Source organism: Cariama cristata, unplaced genomic scaffold (genome assembly GCF_000690535.1).
Source record: "Cariama cristata isolate BGI_N322 unplaced genomic scaffold, ASM69053v1 scaffold788, whole genome shotgun sequence".
Classification (NCBI taxonomy): Eukaryota; Metazoa; Chordata; class Aves; order Cariamiformes; family Cariamidae; genus Cariama; species Cariama cristata.
In genome coordinates, this window is record NW_009632584.1 from 22888 (window position 1) to 38389 (window position 15502).

General features: G+C 37.5%; 1 protein-coding gene across 1 annotated transcript in view; it reads right to left on the reverse strand.

Moving 5' to 3' along the window:
- LOC104166444 (syntaxin-binding protein 5-like) overlaps positions 1-15502 on the reverse strand; it is a 56281-nt gene that overhangs the window by 22192 nt on the left and 18587 nt on the right. The window contains exons 3-4 of the mRNA XM_009706377.1: positions 3091-3172; positions 2123-2223 (exon numbers count right to left, since the gene is read on the reverse strand). Coding sequence (XP_009704679.1) covers positions 2123-2223; positions 3091-3172 — 183 coding nt within the window. The remainder of the gene's footprint in view (positions 1-2122; positions 2224-3090; positions 3173-15502) is intronic.

Here is a 15502-nt window from a genome sequence, read left to right on the forward strand (position 1 = left end):
AGGGCTCTGTTATAGTATTTAATATTTTAAATAATTCCTGTTTGAGAAGTTAATTATCCTTATGAGCAAGTCTTAATCCCACAACATAAATTATTTAAAAGATTTTATTAATTAGGTATCTAACAACTTGGTGCCTGCAAATTGAGAAGACCCAGTTTTACTCATGAACACTTCTCAAACTTAGTAGCTAACACACATCATAAAACATCATAAAGCAAAGCCCATTTACTTCAAATTCACATATTAAACCTATTAGGTATAATTACTAAGAACTCCTAGTGTTAAAGACATCTATTTAGAATTATTCTACAGTGAATTTGTGCAATTCTCTTTCTGGTAAGAGTATACACAGTTCAACTCCCTGTGACAGGTTTTGTTAGTGAGAACACCACATTTACAGGAAAAGGATGGTTTAAAACTTCCACTCTGTTTAACCCAAAGATATCCATACATCTAAGACTCTAAGCCAGCTTCCATCATATTTGCACACAATCACCTCCTCAGATACCTATTTTAAAGCATTGGTTAGAAGCTAAGCCAAGTGTGGTTTCATGCTACAAATCCAAATTTTACATTGACACTTAAGTAGGTCCTACAGGTAAGAGAAAAGTCATTTAAGAAAGAAGGGGGAAGGGATAGGGAGAAAATTCAGTTTGGATACACCACTGCATCTCCTATAGTTGGACACTCCTCATTAAACTAGAGGTTGTAAATTGCATTTCTTTCCATTTGACTTTTACACTGCATAAAGGAACACCGTCACTCCCTTGGGGCAGAGAATTTTGCTCTGTCAGAGCTTTCTGTTTTGTGCATAACAGTTTAGAATCATACAATGGTTTGGCTGGACGGGACCTTAAAGCCCACCCAGTTCCAACCCCCCTGCCACAGGCAGGGACACCTTCCACCAGACCAGGTTCCTTGCAGCCCCATCCAACCTGGCCTTGAACACTTGCAGGGATGGGGCAGCCACAGCTTCTCTGGGCAACCTCTGCCAGCACCTCACCACTCTCATCGGGAAGAGTTTCTTCCTAATACCTAACCTAAATCTTCCCTCTTCCAGTTTAAAGCCATTGCCCCTTGTCCTATCCCTACAGGCCCTGGTAAAAAGTTTACGCACAGTAATCACAGAAACAACCTCAAAAGGGACTTAGAATCACTTACTGCTCTACCGCCAAAACCCCAGTAATCTGCATTTATGTTTTTCCTGACAAATTTGTTTATAACCTGCTCCTTAAAACCACAAGGTTACTCCATAACCCACCCAATAGTCTGTTTAGCACTTTGTATGACATTACATTAGAAGGTCTTACAGAAATACTAACTTACCTCTATTGTTACTCATTACTAAAAGCTTATTACTTTCTGCCCTATTCAACAGGGGTACAAGTCACAGATTATTCTATGTTCTTGCTAGTATCGTTTGAGCTCCCCAAGCAGTTCATCTCTGAAGCACACTGCTCAAAAGTAGACATAGCATTCCAGTGGAGACTTTACCCATACTGGAAAAGAAGGGATACTTCCCAAAAGGGAAGGACTACTTGTTATTAAAAAAAAGACACACTTCTTTGCAGAAAATTTAATCAACTGACTTTTAGAAATTTAATCTAAAATGTCTCCCTAGTTTGCTTACAACACTCTTACTTGAGTCTCAAAACTGTTAGTCAAAATGCATGTTGTTTTGAGCTTCTGATACACACAAGAGCTCTAACACTGCAGAATTCCAATTTGTTGTCAAGAGGAGAAAAAACTTCCTGTTACAAAATTGAACTAGTTTTCCTGTTGTCCTGTTGATGCACAAACATACACATACTCACACTTTCTTTTGTTCCAAAATTCCTTTGGAGACATACATTGGAAGTCTTAAATCCCTTCAGATTTTAAAGATAGGAAAATTGATATTCAGCATGCAATATGCAAAGTGATAGAAAAGTCACCTAAGTTTAGGTCACTAGTGTGTCTACTCACAAGTATTTTGGGCCCTAACAGCCTGCAACTCAAACCCAATGTAAATCCAGTTTCAGTTATTTAACAAGTTATGACCTGGACTGCACTAAGAAATCTGATCTTACAATAGCACACAGTGTGATGGTAAGGGGCAAAACAATAATCATCCAATCCCTACCGTTCTCGGTTAAATTTGAGTGAATGAAGTATAGCAGGTCTCTTCTGACGCAAGTTCCACAGGTGTAAGGTATCATCAGCCAAGGCACTCACAAGAGCTCCCTATGAGAAAGAAAAAGGTTTAGTCAATTTATTTTCATAACCCTAGTAACAGTACATCATCGTCATAGTGGAAATATATTACATATTTGCTGTCAGGATGAAAAAAATATTTATAAGCACGCAATATTTATAGGCATCAACACCATAGCACAGTTAAATTTTAGGTAGCAGCAATGAGATAACTGATGTGATCACACATCATTCAGTTCACTCACATTTGGCTGAGTGCTGTACTGAGGGGTGATGGGGAAGGAGAAGCTCTTTCTGGTGTGTGCACAACAGTTCCCTCATGCACACCTCCGTAGAGAAATTAAGCAATGAACTCAACTGCTAGTATCTATGTGCTGACAAAGCTAATGAGGTCTGATTTCAGCATTCCTCTGAGCTAGAAGTCCCTCTACAAATGTGACCCCAGCTAGCTCAACAGCAGCACTGCTGCCAGATCTCAGCTGCTACACCCCTAGAAAAAACACACCTGAAATTAGAGGCATCAGGTTAGGGATCATGGCTCAGCTCACACCTAAAACAGCAACTCTATCAAAATAAAATTAACTACCTACTGAAACTGTTAGTACTACTGAAAACATACTTTACTACTTCAAGAGATAACCTGCAATGTTCAATGATATAAGTATTCCTAGGAAAAAAGTCCTTGCTTATAGCAAAAGAGTACTCTAGAGAGAAATATTTTCAGCAGTTAAGCATTTTCTAAAATTAAAAAGTTAATTTATTTATAGTTATTAAATGTTTGCCATTCATGCTAAGAGTCACTTGTGTTAGCTGATTTTGATGCGTGCTTAATGAGAAATTGAAGAAAATACACTCTATCTACTCTGATTTATGGAATAAGTGCATCATTTTACTAACCTCATTAATCAGGAACTGAAGCTGGATTACTGCAGCTCCACTGTCATGTTGGCAGTAGCATTCAACTCCTGGCCGACCAAAGCTGGAATTGGTACCATTAAGGAATAATTGTTGTACGTAACACAGGAAAAAACAAACACACACCATAACCAATGTTGTCACTGTCACTAATACCACATTCAAACAGGTTAACATCCTGCTTCTAGCTAGTGTGCTCAACATACTTAACCATCTAGATCTGAATGATCACCAAAAAAATAGTTTATAAACACAAAGGATCACAAAGTTGAAAGGTCCATCTTATTTATCGCCATGGAATATGAAAATTATGTATAACTGCTGAACATACAGTTATTTAAAGGATTCTTCATCAATGAGAACATAAGAGAACAATGAATTTATATAAAAGGAAGTTAATCTAAATAAACATCAAACGATTACATTTTTCAAGTGCTAAAGGAGTTTCTCTCCTTTTTAAACATTATTTACAGATGAAAAAAGAGCTGAATAGTGCAAGGCACATTAAAAAAAAAATCTGCTGTGACAGAGATAAAAAGGTCAGTAGCCAAGATATGGAGGAGTCAATGGGAAATTATGTATAACGTAAATTTCCAGGATCTCCGTAGCAAGACTTCCTGGATTCACACTAAGTATGAGATAACAAAAGCTTGTTCATTTTCCCTCACATATGTAAATCAGTCCTATACTTCCATAATTAATATCAAATAGAAGCAGCAGCAACAGCTTCTTTCAATTCTCTCTACTTGATCCATTTATTAGTTGCAAAGACTCTGTATTTCAAATGTGGTTATCCTCTTTCTTCTCATATGAAGGACATTCTCCAACCTCTAGTAGACAGAGCAGAAACACAAGTCCAGGTGAATTATGCAAAGCAGCCAGTATTTCATCATTATAGTCTGCCCAGGGTTTCTGGAGTATAATTTGTCAAAGATCTGAACACCTTGTTTTAAACAGCCACCTTAGTTTTTGGAAGAAAGAAAGTAATTCTAAAGTTGGATGCAAAACAGGAAATATAATGTACAATTTGTTCTCTCAGTATACTCTAGACATCAATAAAACAGTACAATTCTCACCCAGTCTGCAAGTTTTCCATTTACTGAGAAATTGTCGATCAAAGCCAGATTGGATATAAACACTCTTAAATATACACACTCACACTAGAAACAGTTGAAAGGCTGAAGAGACTGTTTGGTTGCGTGTAAATCAACAAACACACACATCTCCTGCTCAACCTCTAAGCTGGCGAGAGAAACTGTAAGCAGAACTACAATGGAAACAAGTCTGCTGCAACACACTACTATATTTTAACTTTTAAACTTCAATTATGTTCTCCTCCTAGATCAATGAATCTGCATAACATCCAGCTAAGTGATGAGAGATATACTAAACAGATGTTAAATAATCCAGCAAACTTAATACCAGCTTTCTTCCCCCGAACAGAATTAGTAATTTAATTTTGTTCTGGTATGCAAGGGCTTAAAGAGCCAGCTTGCCTCACCTGTTTTTTCCTTTGTATTTTAAATTCTTACCAATATGCTTCCTGTACAAAGCAGTCATCTGTATTCTACTGACAGTTTACAGGTCTTAAAAAAAAAAAGCCAGAACTTAAAACCTGGGGGGTGGGGGTGTTGTCCCCATAAGTGACACCTTCCTACACAAACTCAGGATACTTTCATGTAAAGGCATTGCTTTTGCCTTAACTATGGATTGACTATACAAATTTCCAGATGGGAAAAAAATATCCCCACAAGGAATACCACAAGTTTCAGAGCAGATTTGTTTCAGCTTTGCTCATGCTTCTACATCCAAATTAATAATTATTTGCAGAAATAGAAAAAAAAAAGCAATTTCTGAAAGTGAAATTCAGATGTTTACAAGAACTGAGTTTTAAAACTTGATAGTTATTTATCCGCACTGACACAGGTAGGTTTCCAACAAGGTAGGATTTCCCCAGCCCCTCCCCTGAATATCAGCTTCCAACACAATTAAATGTAACCCCTGTCCTTTCACCCACCCAGAGTTTATTTGGAATTGAGGCTTTATAGCTACTTTGTCTCAAAACAAGAGGAGCATGACCCAGAAAAGCAGAGGCGGCCATGGATTCCTCAAGTCACTCCAACCTTCAAATTCTATCCCTCAAAAGTTTTCTTTAAGCACTTCTGATGCAAATATTTCTGGAAGCACTGTTACAACTAGTCAGTAAAAATTTCAGTATTAAGAATACCTGAACATTCCTTTTGCATTTTCCAGGACACCTGAACCAGTTCTCTCTCCAGAAACCAGTAAATGTGCAGCACCGAGAGCAAGTTTACACAAGCTTTAAACATTCAGAGCAAGCTGTTTCTTTTTGACAAATTAGTGGAAGCCTCATACGCAGATCCGAAAATAGTTTGACCTCTTTTATTGTGCTTACAGTTATAAAAAAAAATAAAAATAGTCCTTGCAGCTAGTCCCATTTAGTTCCTTTACCCAAGGATTATGTCATCCTCACTTTTTCACCTAGCAGCTAAAATTATTCTTCTCATCTCAAATTAATATCATCCTCCTAACCAGCATTAATCATCTTTTCTAAAGCAATGCAAAGCCTCCCAGTTTTGCGGGGTATGCCGAGTTGAAAAAGCACATCACTCAAGTTGTGACTGTAGAAGAATAATAATACATGCCTGTTTCAGTACATGTGAAGCATTTCCCAACCACACAACACAGGCAGCATCCCAGGGAAGGCAGTTTGTCCAAATCCTCTATTCTTGCGTATGTGTGCTTAAGGCAAGAGAGCTCACTGTACTAAGCAGTGATCATCTACCACATAGTAGTCCCCAAACAGGCAAAAATTATAATGAATAATGACAACATGGGCAGAGTATTTTAATTTTGTAGACAGGAAACACTCTCCACCAAAGACCTAGGGTAGCTCTAGAGGAAAGAGTCTGCTCTGAGCAGTTTTCTAATCAAAGACCCATCTTTCCCCCTTCATTTCCAAACATTTCTTTCTACTATTTCTGCTTCATCTTCTATTCCAAACATTAACAAATTGGATACATCAATAGCTTCCCAGCTGTACCCTTGAATATTGCTCCTGTGTTTCCCACTGCCATTAGGAAATTACTACATGGAACACACTAGTATTTCCTTGTGTTCACTGCATGTTTTTTGAAAAAGCAAGAGACAAAGGCTGTGGCAGAGAGAAGGAAGAGATAACATACGCATGTCCTAACATCAGCGTTCATTTTCATAACTGCTAGAAGTGCAGGTCGTGCATAAGAAAAGCACAGTATCACGCTAATTTAATATCGCATGATGACACTGATTTTACTTTGATTTGTCAGAAAAGGCAACAGTTCCAAAAGATATTTTTTCCAAACAAGCTTCAGACCTAAGCTTACGCCTCTTTTTTCCCCCCAGGTAAAATTAAAGCATTTCAGTTAGTGATATGCGAGTTCCCTCTGCAAAATATTATTTTTTAAAATTACTATTATTTATAGCTTATCTACATAGGAGCAACTCAGTGCACATCTGCCCTTAGAAATTACACTTTGAAAGAGAAAACTAATTACAGGATATTTATGAAAGCCTCAGAAAAGCAGGTCTTTTTTTTTAATTCTTGAACTTACTCTAAATAGACCTAGGGAATACCAGGTAGCTCTTCACCTGTGGTTCAGCCACCTGACACAGGAGACAGTTACGAAAACTGTAGCAATCAATTCAATCCCTAGCATAAGTCAGTTACGTATACAGAGACACATTTATAAAATAAATTACCTTCCAAGCTATCACCATGCAGATACTTGCATCTTCATGCCATTATACCGCTATAAAAAGTTTTGATAGTACAGCACAAGACATAGACCATGTTCCTGTATCAGATTTGCCACTGATATGATGGCTCCAGATTTTTAAGACAAATCTGAAACTGTAGCAGCTTTTAAAATTCATTTCTAGATACTTCTCAAACCTGTAGCTGTAACATCTCACAGTATTTAAACATCTGACAATTTTGATGCAAAAAATAGATCTCCAACTAGAGGAAAACACACACCACTGATCTGAATTACATATAAAACAGTAAGTGCAGTAGATTACTCACAGTATTCTTACATACAGCAGTCTGTAGCACTTAGCTCTCCAGGACTGCATATTATACCTGCACGTTTTACTATAGTCATTGCTCTGTAGCAGTTTTCCACTTTACTTAATCAGACCCTGAATTATTTTCACAGGCAGCAAAGCCACAACTTATTTTGCACACACTTTTATATGTGCTTTGATTGTGGTTGCCAATAATAATCATAACATAGAAAAAACACACAATGATGGAGAGATTTCCAAATAGTATTTTAAGTAAATAAAGATTAAAAGTCTGTCTGGTATTACTCACCACTGCCAAGTCTGGTTACAATCCAACCCAAAGACTTAATTTACATCAAGTCCTGGTGATACATCTAAGCAGGACTAAAGCAGTACAAGAGCAGCTTCATGCAACCTCCTCATTTGTCAATCTTACCTGTGCCTAGACCTAATCAGTACTATTACTTGCACATACAAAAGCATGATGTCTCACAGAAACAATCTCACAAAGAACAATTTATCAAGACACAGAGCTATTTAGCAAGGGAGAGTTATTCAAAATGTTGGAAAGTACTACAGTCAACACTGCCTACAAAACCAACTTTGACCTTTCATGTCCATGTACTACCAAACAAGATAAAATAAAAATCTCTAAAATACTTTCAGGAGTGTTTTAGACTCCATACCAATCTTGATATGGTATCATATCACTATTTTTGAAACAACCGTAGGGTTACAGAGTTTCCTTCTAAAGCTTTAGTCCTGCACAGCATCTTGCTGTGTTTGTATCACTCAGCTAAGTGAGCCTTGATTCCTTCCCATGTCTCAGTATTCATGTCTGCAAAAGTATACAATCATATTTGCTAACATTTCAGATCCACTTTCCTATGTGTAAATAACAGCACCAAGCAAAAGCAAACTAGGGCTTTAACATGAATAACTGAGATTAACATGATACAGGTGGAAATACTATCAATTTACCAGTAACAATTTACTATGGGAATTCCAGCCGGACTGTTGTGATGCGTTCTCCTTCTGCCAGCTGAGGAGAGCAAGAAGGCAAGAAAACCAACAGTAAGGGAAGGGGATAAGGAAAAGATGATGTTGGATACAGGCAGGCAGAAGACACTGGCTGCAACTCCCATGCACATGTAGCACTTGTGAATTAGCCGATATCTAGATGCAGTTTGACCATGTTACTCGGACAGAAAAAAGTCAACATTACATATTATACCTGGAAACTAAAATGTCCCCAGAGTATGAAGGATTGTAACTTCCAGGCAATTATTAAAAAAAAAATCCACATTCAGTTTCACTGCTAGTCATAAGGATGAAAATAACGCAAGGCACCTCAGAGATGAAGAGGCTAGGACCTCAGCCCTGGGAGGTTACCCAAAGGTTTATCCCAAAGGTCTTCAGGTCTTCCCTTCTCTTGGAGAAGGAGGGGGAAGACAGCAAGATAAATTGGAAGAGATCATTTACACACCAAAATATTGGAAAATGCATTATTTTTTCTCATTTTCTAGGAATCTTAACATTAAACAAAGTTCCCAAATATTGTTGAGAGTGTAATGGTATTGAGGCTAGGATCTCAGCCCTGGAAGGTTACCCAAAGGTCTTCCCTTCTCTTGGAGAAGGAGGGGGAAGACAGCAAGATAAATTGGAAGAGATCATTTACACACCAAAATATTGGAAAATGCATTATTTTTTCTCATTTTCTAGGAATCTTAACATTAAACAAAGTTCCCAAATATTGTTGAGAGTGTAATGGTATTGACTGTTCAGCGTTTTGGTTTTTTTTAAATAACAATGAAGACTGAGAAGCTGCATTTGGATAGTTTATGTTTGTCCAAAAAAGTATTTGAGAAGTATTAAATAATTTCATGATAACACCATTTGAGTTCAGCAGTTTTTACATCTCCTGACGCTCATAGGAGTTCACACTTTCCTGGGGCGGGGGGGGAGCATATAATTTGTCCTTTTTCTGTTGGGGGAAGGGGGTAACAACAGGTATGGTCTTTAAACATTGATGTTAGATCTTATTAAAACACTCATACTAGCTTAACATTTTACAGTAAACTACTACTGCTGTTCACTACTGCAGCTTTATTCCAGTGAATTTCCACTGGAAAATTCCAGTGAAGTAGTGACTGCACACCTGCCTGGAAGCTGAATTTCTCAAATTCCAAACCAGCTACCAATAACATTAGTTCCTCATAAATACAGATCAACTTCCCTGAGTATTCCCTTTGTTTATAAAACAATGCCCAGTTCCTTTAAACAGACTCCAATTGATTGAAAGTTAACTTGAAAAAAAAAAATCTTAGATTGATGGGATGGAAAAAGGAGCTCTGATTTGAAAAACACAAAAGCACACAGATGTCAGCTAAAGTTCATTAACTAGTTTCTGTATATAGGAAGCTGCAGCAATTTTAAAGCACAAAACCATTTCATGTTTTTTGCTTTAATCAGTATGAGCTATGATTGCATAGAAACTGAAAGGGAATGGATAGTGAGCAGTTATTTATATCCGATTCATTTTCTAACAACGATAATAGCTAGAAGTCAAAGTACATCTTAAACTTCAAAATTGCTTACATAAATACGCACAGATACAGTATTTCCCAAACAGCTACGAAAACTGCCAGTAAGTTTTCTGTAAAGGCTGTATTTGGTAGAATTTTCTCATAGCTGCCAATGAGAGGCAATCACTCATTAGAACAAGATGTAATTAAGCAGTACAAATGCAAACAGGATTAAAAATCTGTGATTTAATATCAAACAAGAAACAAAATTCTTTAATAAGTTTCTATATGCACAATGCTCAGATAGCAAAGCATGCTGTTAGATGGAGAGGTAAAAACATCAATTTAGACTAAACAACATAGTACTTTAAAAAAATAACAAGGCTACAGGCTCTCCTTGATTTTACTCACTTCATTTTGTGATCTAGGTTCTCCTACTAGGCGGTTCTACTACTTTACTGTAGAAGTTGTATTTCAGCAGTCAATGCAAAAAAGGTCACTAATACGGTACTTTTTTGGGTGGGATGGAAGGGAAGGAGAATGGTCGAACACAAGGGGAAAGGGTAGGAAATTGCTACAAATACATCTGCATAATGGTTCCTCTGACTACACAAGACTACACAGTGGTAACTGCTAACTCACTAAAGTTTTTCCAAATACTATATACAGAAGAGTAAACTCATGAAATAATTATATATTTTGAAAGACTTTCAAAATTCAGAGGCAAAATCTTTGTAGTCTCTTGAATGCTTCCAAGTCACGCTCATCTGTTGTCTATTTAAATTAGTTTAATTTTAATGTCAAATTTTAACATGTTATTACAGGTATCCTACCTCATCCATCCTTGCGGTAACACATACTATAGCACAATATTAATAATTAACCAGGCTTTTCCTCTTATGTCTATAGCTTCTCGGCCAAGACTAAAGGCAGGGCCATTCTATGCTCCTAGAACTGAGGAATACTTGGACTAAGAATGATGTCTCTTCCCGCTGTCCAAATAGTTTGTAGAGACATTGCCAACAGCAGCATTAACAAAGGTAATGTTCTGAATTAGATGTTAAGTGAATTTGTACACCTAGTTTAACTTATGAAAGCATAAAGAAGCACAGATATTATCTAATTAGAAGGACAATTCAACATTTTCAAAGAACACAGCCAATCCTTGCCCAATCAATTATTGTCTGTCAACACTGATTTCTGACTGCAAAACAAATCTTTGCTAGGTCCAGAAGTCTCTCTTCGTACATACAGCATGATGTAAAATACTTCCCTTAACTCTTGCCTGCCAAACAAATCCTCTCCAGTTATTTTCAAAGCACTGACTACTGGATATTCATGACGGTAGTGATGACTCTACCTGGAATCACTACTCTTTCCATCTCAACTTTGTTCAAATACAAGCCCATTCTTCAATCCTCTGCCTACAAACTGAGTAGTAGCTAGTCCAGTCTGCCAAGTCCCAGTTTCACTGCTGTCTCATTAACCCTTTACAGCATTCCTCCCAATCCTCTATCACTCAGTTAATACTTATCTCCGTTTACAGAAATTGTTATTCTCGCATCATCTTTTCTTTTGGCATCAATGCTTTATTTCTCAAATTAACTATTAATCCCCTTTAACTCTTCTTTTATTCCAAACCAGGTTTTGCCCCATCCTTTATCTTTGCTATTCAATTTATCACTCTTCATATATTCACTTTTACACACTTACTTTGAGAAAGAAGGCACAAAAAGCAGGTGACTAAAGCCAACAGAACTAAAAACATTAACAACAGAGTACTGTTAGTTCTGGATAAGGAAAAGGTCTTTAAAAAATCACCTTAAGTTAAATTTTAGGTTGGTCACATGTATGAATTTCTCCCCCACGTTTTGCTGTGGTCTCTCTCAGAACTGATATTACCTCCTCCCTTCGGACACAATCCTTCAACACTTAACTTGTGGATGAGACTGAAATCTACCCTTCTGCTTCCCACATCACCTTGCCTTGTACCAACGATGGAAATAACTCCCTCTTCCAAACATCCTTTTGGAGAAAGTTTAGTTCATCACCATGAGTTTTATCAATACAGTGATGCAGGTATAGCATATTTTTCGCATACACAGCAAAATATTGAAGTATTTACCAGCAAAGTCACTTGCTGAAGTGCTAAGAGTGTCATGTATTAGAAGTACCAACGCTTCCATTATATAGACGAAAAGTAGAAACTTAGACCCCAAGTCAAGGTGGTAGATCCAAGTTTACTGTCTGTACCAACCTGACATGACAATCTGTCCCCAGCTCATAGTGGGAGTGGGCACAAGCTGGAAGACACCCAAATACTCCAAGTGATGTTCACAAGCAGTACTGCTGCTGCTGCTTTTTAAATATTTCGGCTAGCAGCATCTAAATCCCAATTCAAACATAATGCAACAAACAGGTCTCAGGAGCGAGTTTCCCTTAACTCTGCTCAAAGGCGTAAGCAGAGACATATTAAATCTTCTCCATTCAAAATGACACTTCAGATTTTAAAGAGCCACCAATAACTATCCTCTCATTGCTACTCTTAAGTATTTTGCAGTATTGTCTAAGAACAGTGTTTTCAATTTTAAGCCTCCTCATGTTCCACTATAGCATAATTTAGTTTTGCAAACCACCAAAGGAACTGAGAAACTTACTATTTCACTACTATCGAAGTGAGCCACCAGTAAGAGTAGCAATGAGAGGATAGTTAAGTATTTTGCAGTATTGTCTAAGAACAGTGTTTTCAATTTTAAGCCTCCTCATGTTCCACTATAGCATAATTTAGTTTTGCAAACCACCAAAGGAACTGAGAAACTTACTATTTCACTACTATCGAAGTAGTACTGACAATTTTATAGAACATTTGCTCAAAATTACCACCGCAAATGAAAAACTACAGCACAATTCAAGCAGTTCAGTAGATGGCACTCTTCCACCGACATCAAAAGAGGAAACTGTCCTCACACAAACAAGGGGTACCTTGGGGATGGAATTCTTCTTTGTAATACGCAAGACCAGTTCCTGCTCACTAGAGTGCTTCTTAAATTTTTTGTGCTTTTCATAAAACTTGGAAAAAGTTTATTACATGCCAAAATATTAAGAGGGATTACTATATTTTGTTGTAATACCTGTAATTTTACTTAGCTATTTTGTCCAGACATTTGTGCTATTACACATAGCTCCATTGCACATCACAAAAATAGCTGCATATCAGTGTTGCATGAAGTGGTATTTCTGTGGCTTGTGTTTACCAGAAATCCAACTTGAGATGGACTATTAAGAGGTTGACATTGTCCCTAGAAGTTCCTTATGCAACCTTAATTTGTATCTCCTCAAACGTATTATGATCACTTTTTAAAAGTTTATGCACTATCTCAACATCACCACCAAACATTTTGCATTATCTAGCTTAAATTTTATTTTAAAAGTGTCAAAAGGAGGTAAATGGATACTAGAAAAAACTTAAATGCCAGACAAAAAAAGATGGCATTAAAACATGCAGTTCTTCAATATTATTAAAATGTGAAGCATAGCATTAAAAAAAAGAGATAACACTACCCATTCCATTTTAACTCTTCTTTTTAAAGTTGCAGATGCCACCTTAGATCATTTTAAAACAGTGTCAAAAGGAGGTAAATGGATATTAGAAAAAACTTAAATGCCAGACAAAAAAAGATGGCATTAAAACATGCAGTTCTTCAATATTATTAAAATGTGAAGCATAGCATTAAAAAAAAAAAGATAACACTACCCATTCCATTTTAACTCTTCTTTTTAAAGTTGCAGATGCCACCTTAGATCCTGCAGTTTGCGCTCTGGGTGTACTTGAGGACTTCAGATGAGTCTGTCCTTCAGCGCCAAGAAAGGCACCACTCGACAGTGCTAAAGAGTTCCCTGAGAGTATCAACATGGAGCTACTGGTTTGTACAGGCTGCGGATGTCAGAAACAAACAGCTTCTATTAGCGCTGGGAAGGAGATAATTCCGGCAGTGTTAGGAGATTTCCAAGTACCCACAGCCCAGGTTAAGACTGCAGAAGAAGGGAAAACAGATCGGCAAGAGAAAAGCACAGTCTAAGGTAGTTCGCCTATGCATCTCTCCTGCAGTTTTTCTAGTAGACACTTTAACTACTAGATGGAGGGAAGGTATTACCGTGCAAATCTAGTCCCAGTGAGATTTTTTTTATATAATTTAGAGAATCTGATAAACTTTTAGCCTTGTGTACTTCCAGTTCCTGTCAGATCCCAAGTAATGTCTGTTACTTCAGGCAGCACTCATCTGCCCTGCTATTACACAAATGTTTGTTTTACTTGTTGGTTATCTGCTAGTAATTTCCGAGGCTGAAGAGACGTTTTGATCAACTTTGACAGAAGGGAAGAAGTCTCGCAGATGATCCTTTGCTGTAAGTTTTACAAAAATAGGAAGCTGAGAAGAGGGGAGGAACCCAGATTAGGCCCACATCCCATCAAAAGGGGAAACGCGGCAGCATTACCTCAATGTCCTAAAACAGAGGCTCTGTACAAACTGCTGCAATCACAGGAAACGTTTCAAAAGTTACAACACACAGGTAATTATAGTACAAGATAGAGTCATATGACAGCAGGTTTCAGACAAAATGTCTGCTTCCTTCCTCTAGATGACAGTATCCAAAATAATGAATATCTATATATTACAACTCGCTTCCTGTAACTGAAACTGTTCCAGTTCCAAGGGAAGGGGGGAGACTCCATTCCCTCCATATGATGGCTTGAAGGAAGCGTTATATACGGCAAATCATGGTTTTGAGCCCTTCGAAGATGCAAAGCTATACCCACTCATGCTCCTCAGCACTTCCACAGTTCCTCCACAATCCTGTAGCTTAAGTGAAACATTTAGCACTAATTCTGCAAGAATGGGATTGTCTTAAAAAATTACACGCACTGAAACTTAATAGTTTGACCTTCAGTTTATTAGGAGCAAGGAAAGGGTTGACGGGGGATAAAAAAAACCTGATCATTTGTCTACACTTGCTGTGTAGCCAAGGAAAGGCAGCAGAAACAGAGGAGACGTTTTCCTTTCCCCACAGCACTGCTGCCTCCTCCACTACCACCCTGCTCCCCAAATGCCAAGAGAAGACATTCACATTTCCACTGTTCCTCTCCTTTTTTAATGGTAAAAAGGCGGCAAGGTAAAGAGCAAGTCTGCACAAAGATGCGATTGAAGAGAAATACAGCCACGTTCCTCAGAAGATTATTACCTTCAAAATGACAGTTGTTAAAACACAAAAGTAAGGAATTTTGGACTTTAAGCAATTTGGTTCCCACTGGAACCCTCAGCAACTTATTTACACAAGAACCACTCCAAGAAAGTGAAATGGCTGCTGCTTAGTTCAAATTATTTAAAAACCTAGAATCATACATCTTCCAAAAAAATAACCTCTATCATCACTAGTCACAGTACTACCCCTGCAACTAAAATTAAAAAAGACACTAAAAAAGAAATCATACGCTCATTGTTTGAGTTAGACTATCACCACAGTTCAGAGCTTTACTGAGGTTTTAACGTCAAAGCCTGAAGTTACAGATGTCAACTAGACAGGATTTCCCACCTTCTCTAGGTAAATTTCCAGCTGTGGAAAACAGCGCTTCAGAAAAGCCATAACATGAAAATATCCAGGGGCTCATACAAAAGAGAAGTATTGTCTGGAACAGGACTCTTTATCCGACCTCAAGATGGTTTCTAACCAGCAAATCCAGATGATTAAAATTAATGTGGTATCGCAGTCTAGTCAGTTCAGACCTGCTTTGAGTCAGGAGAATC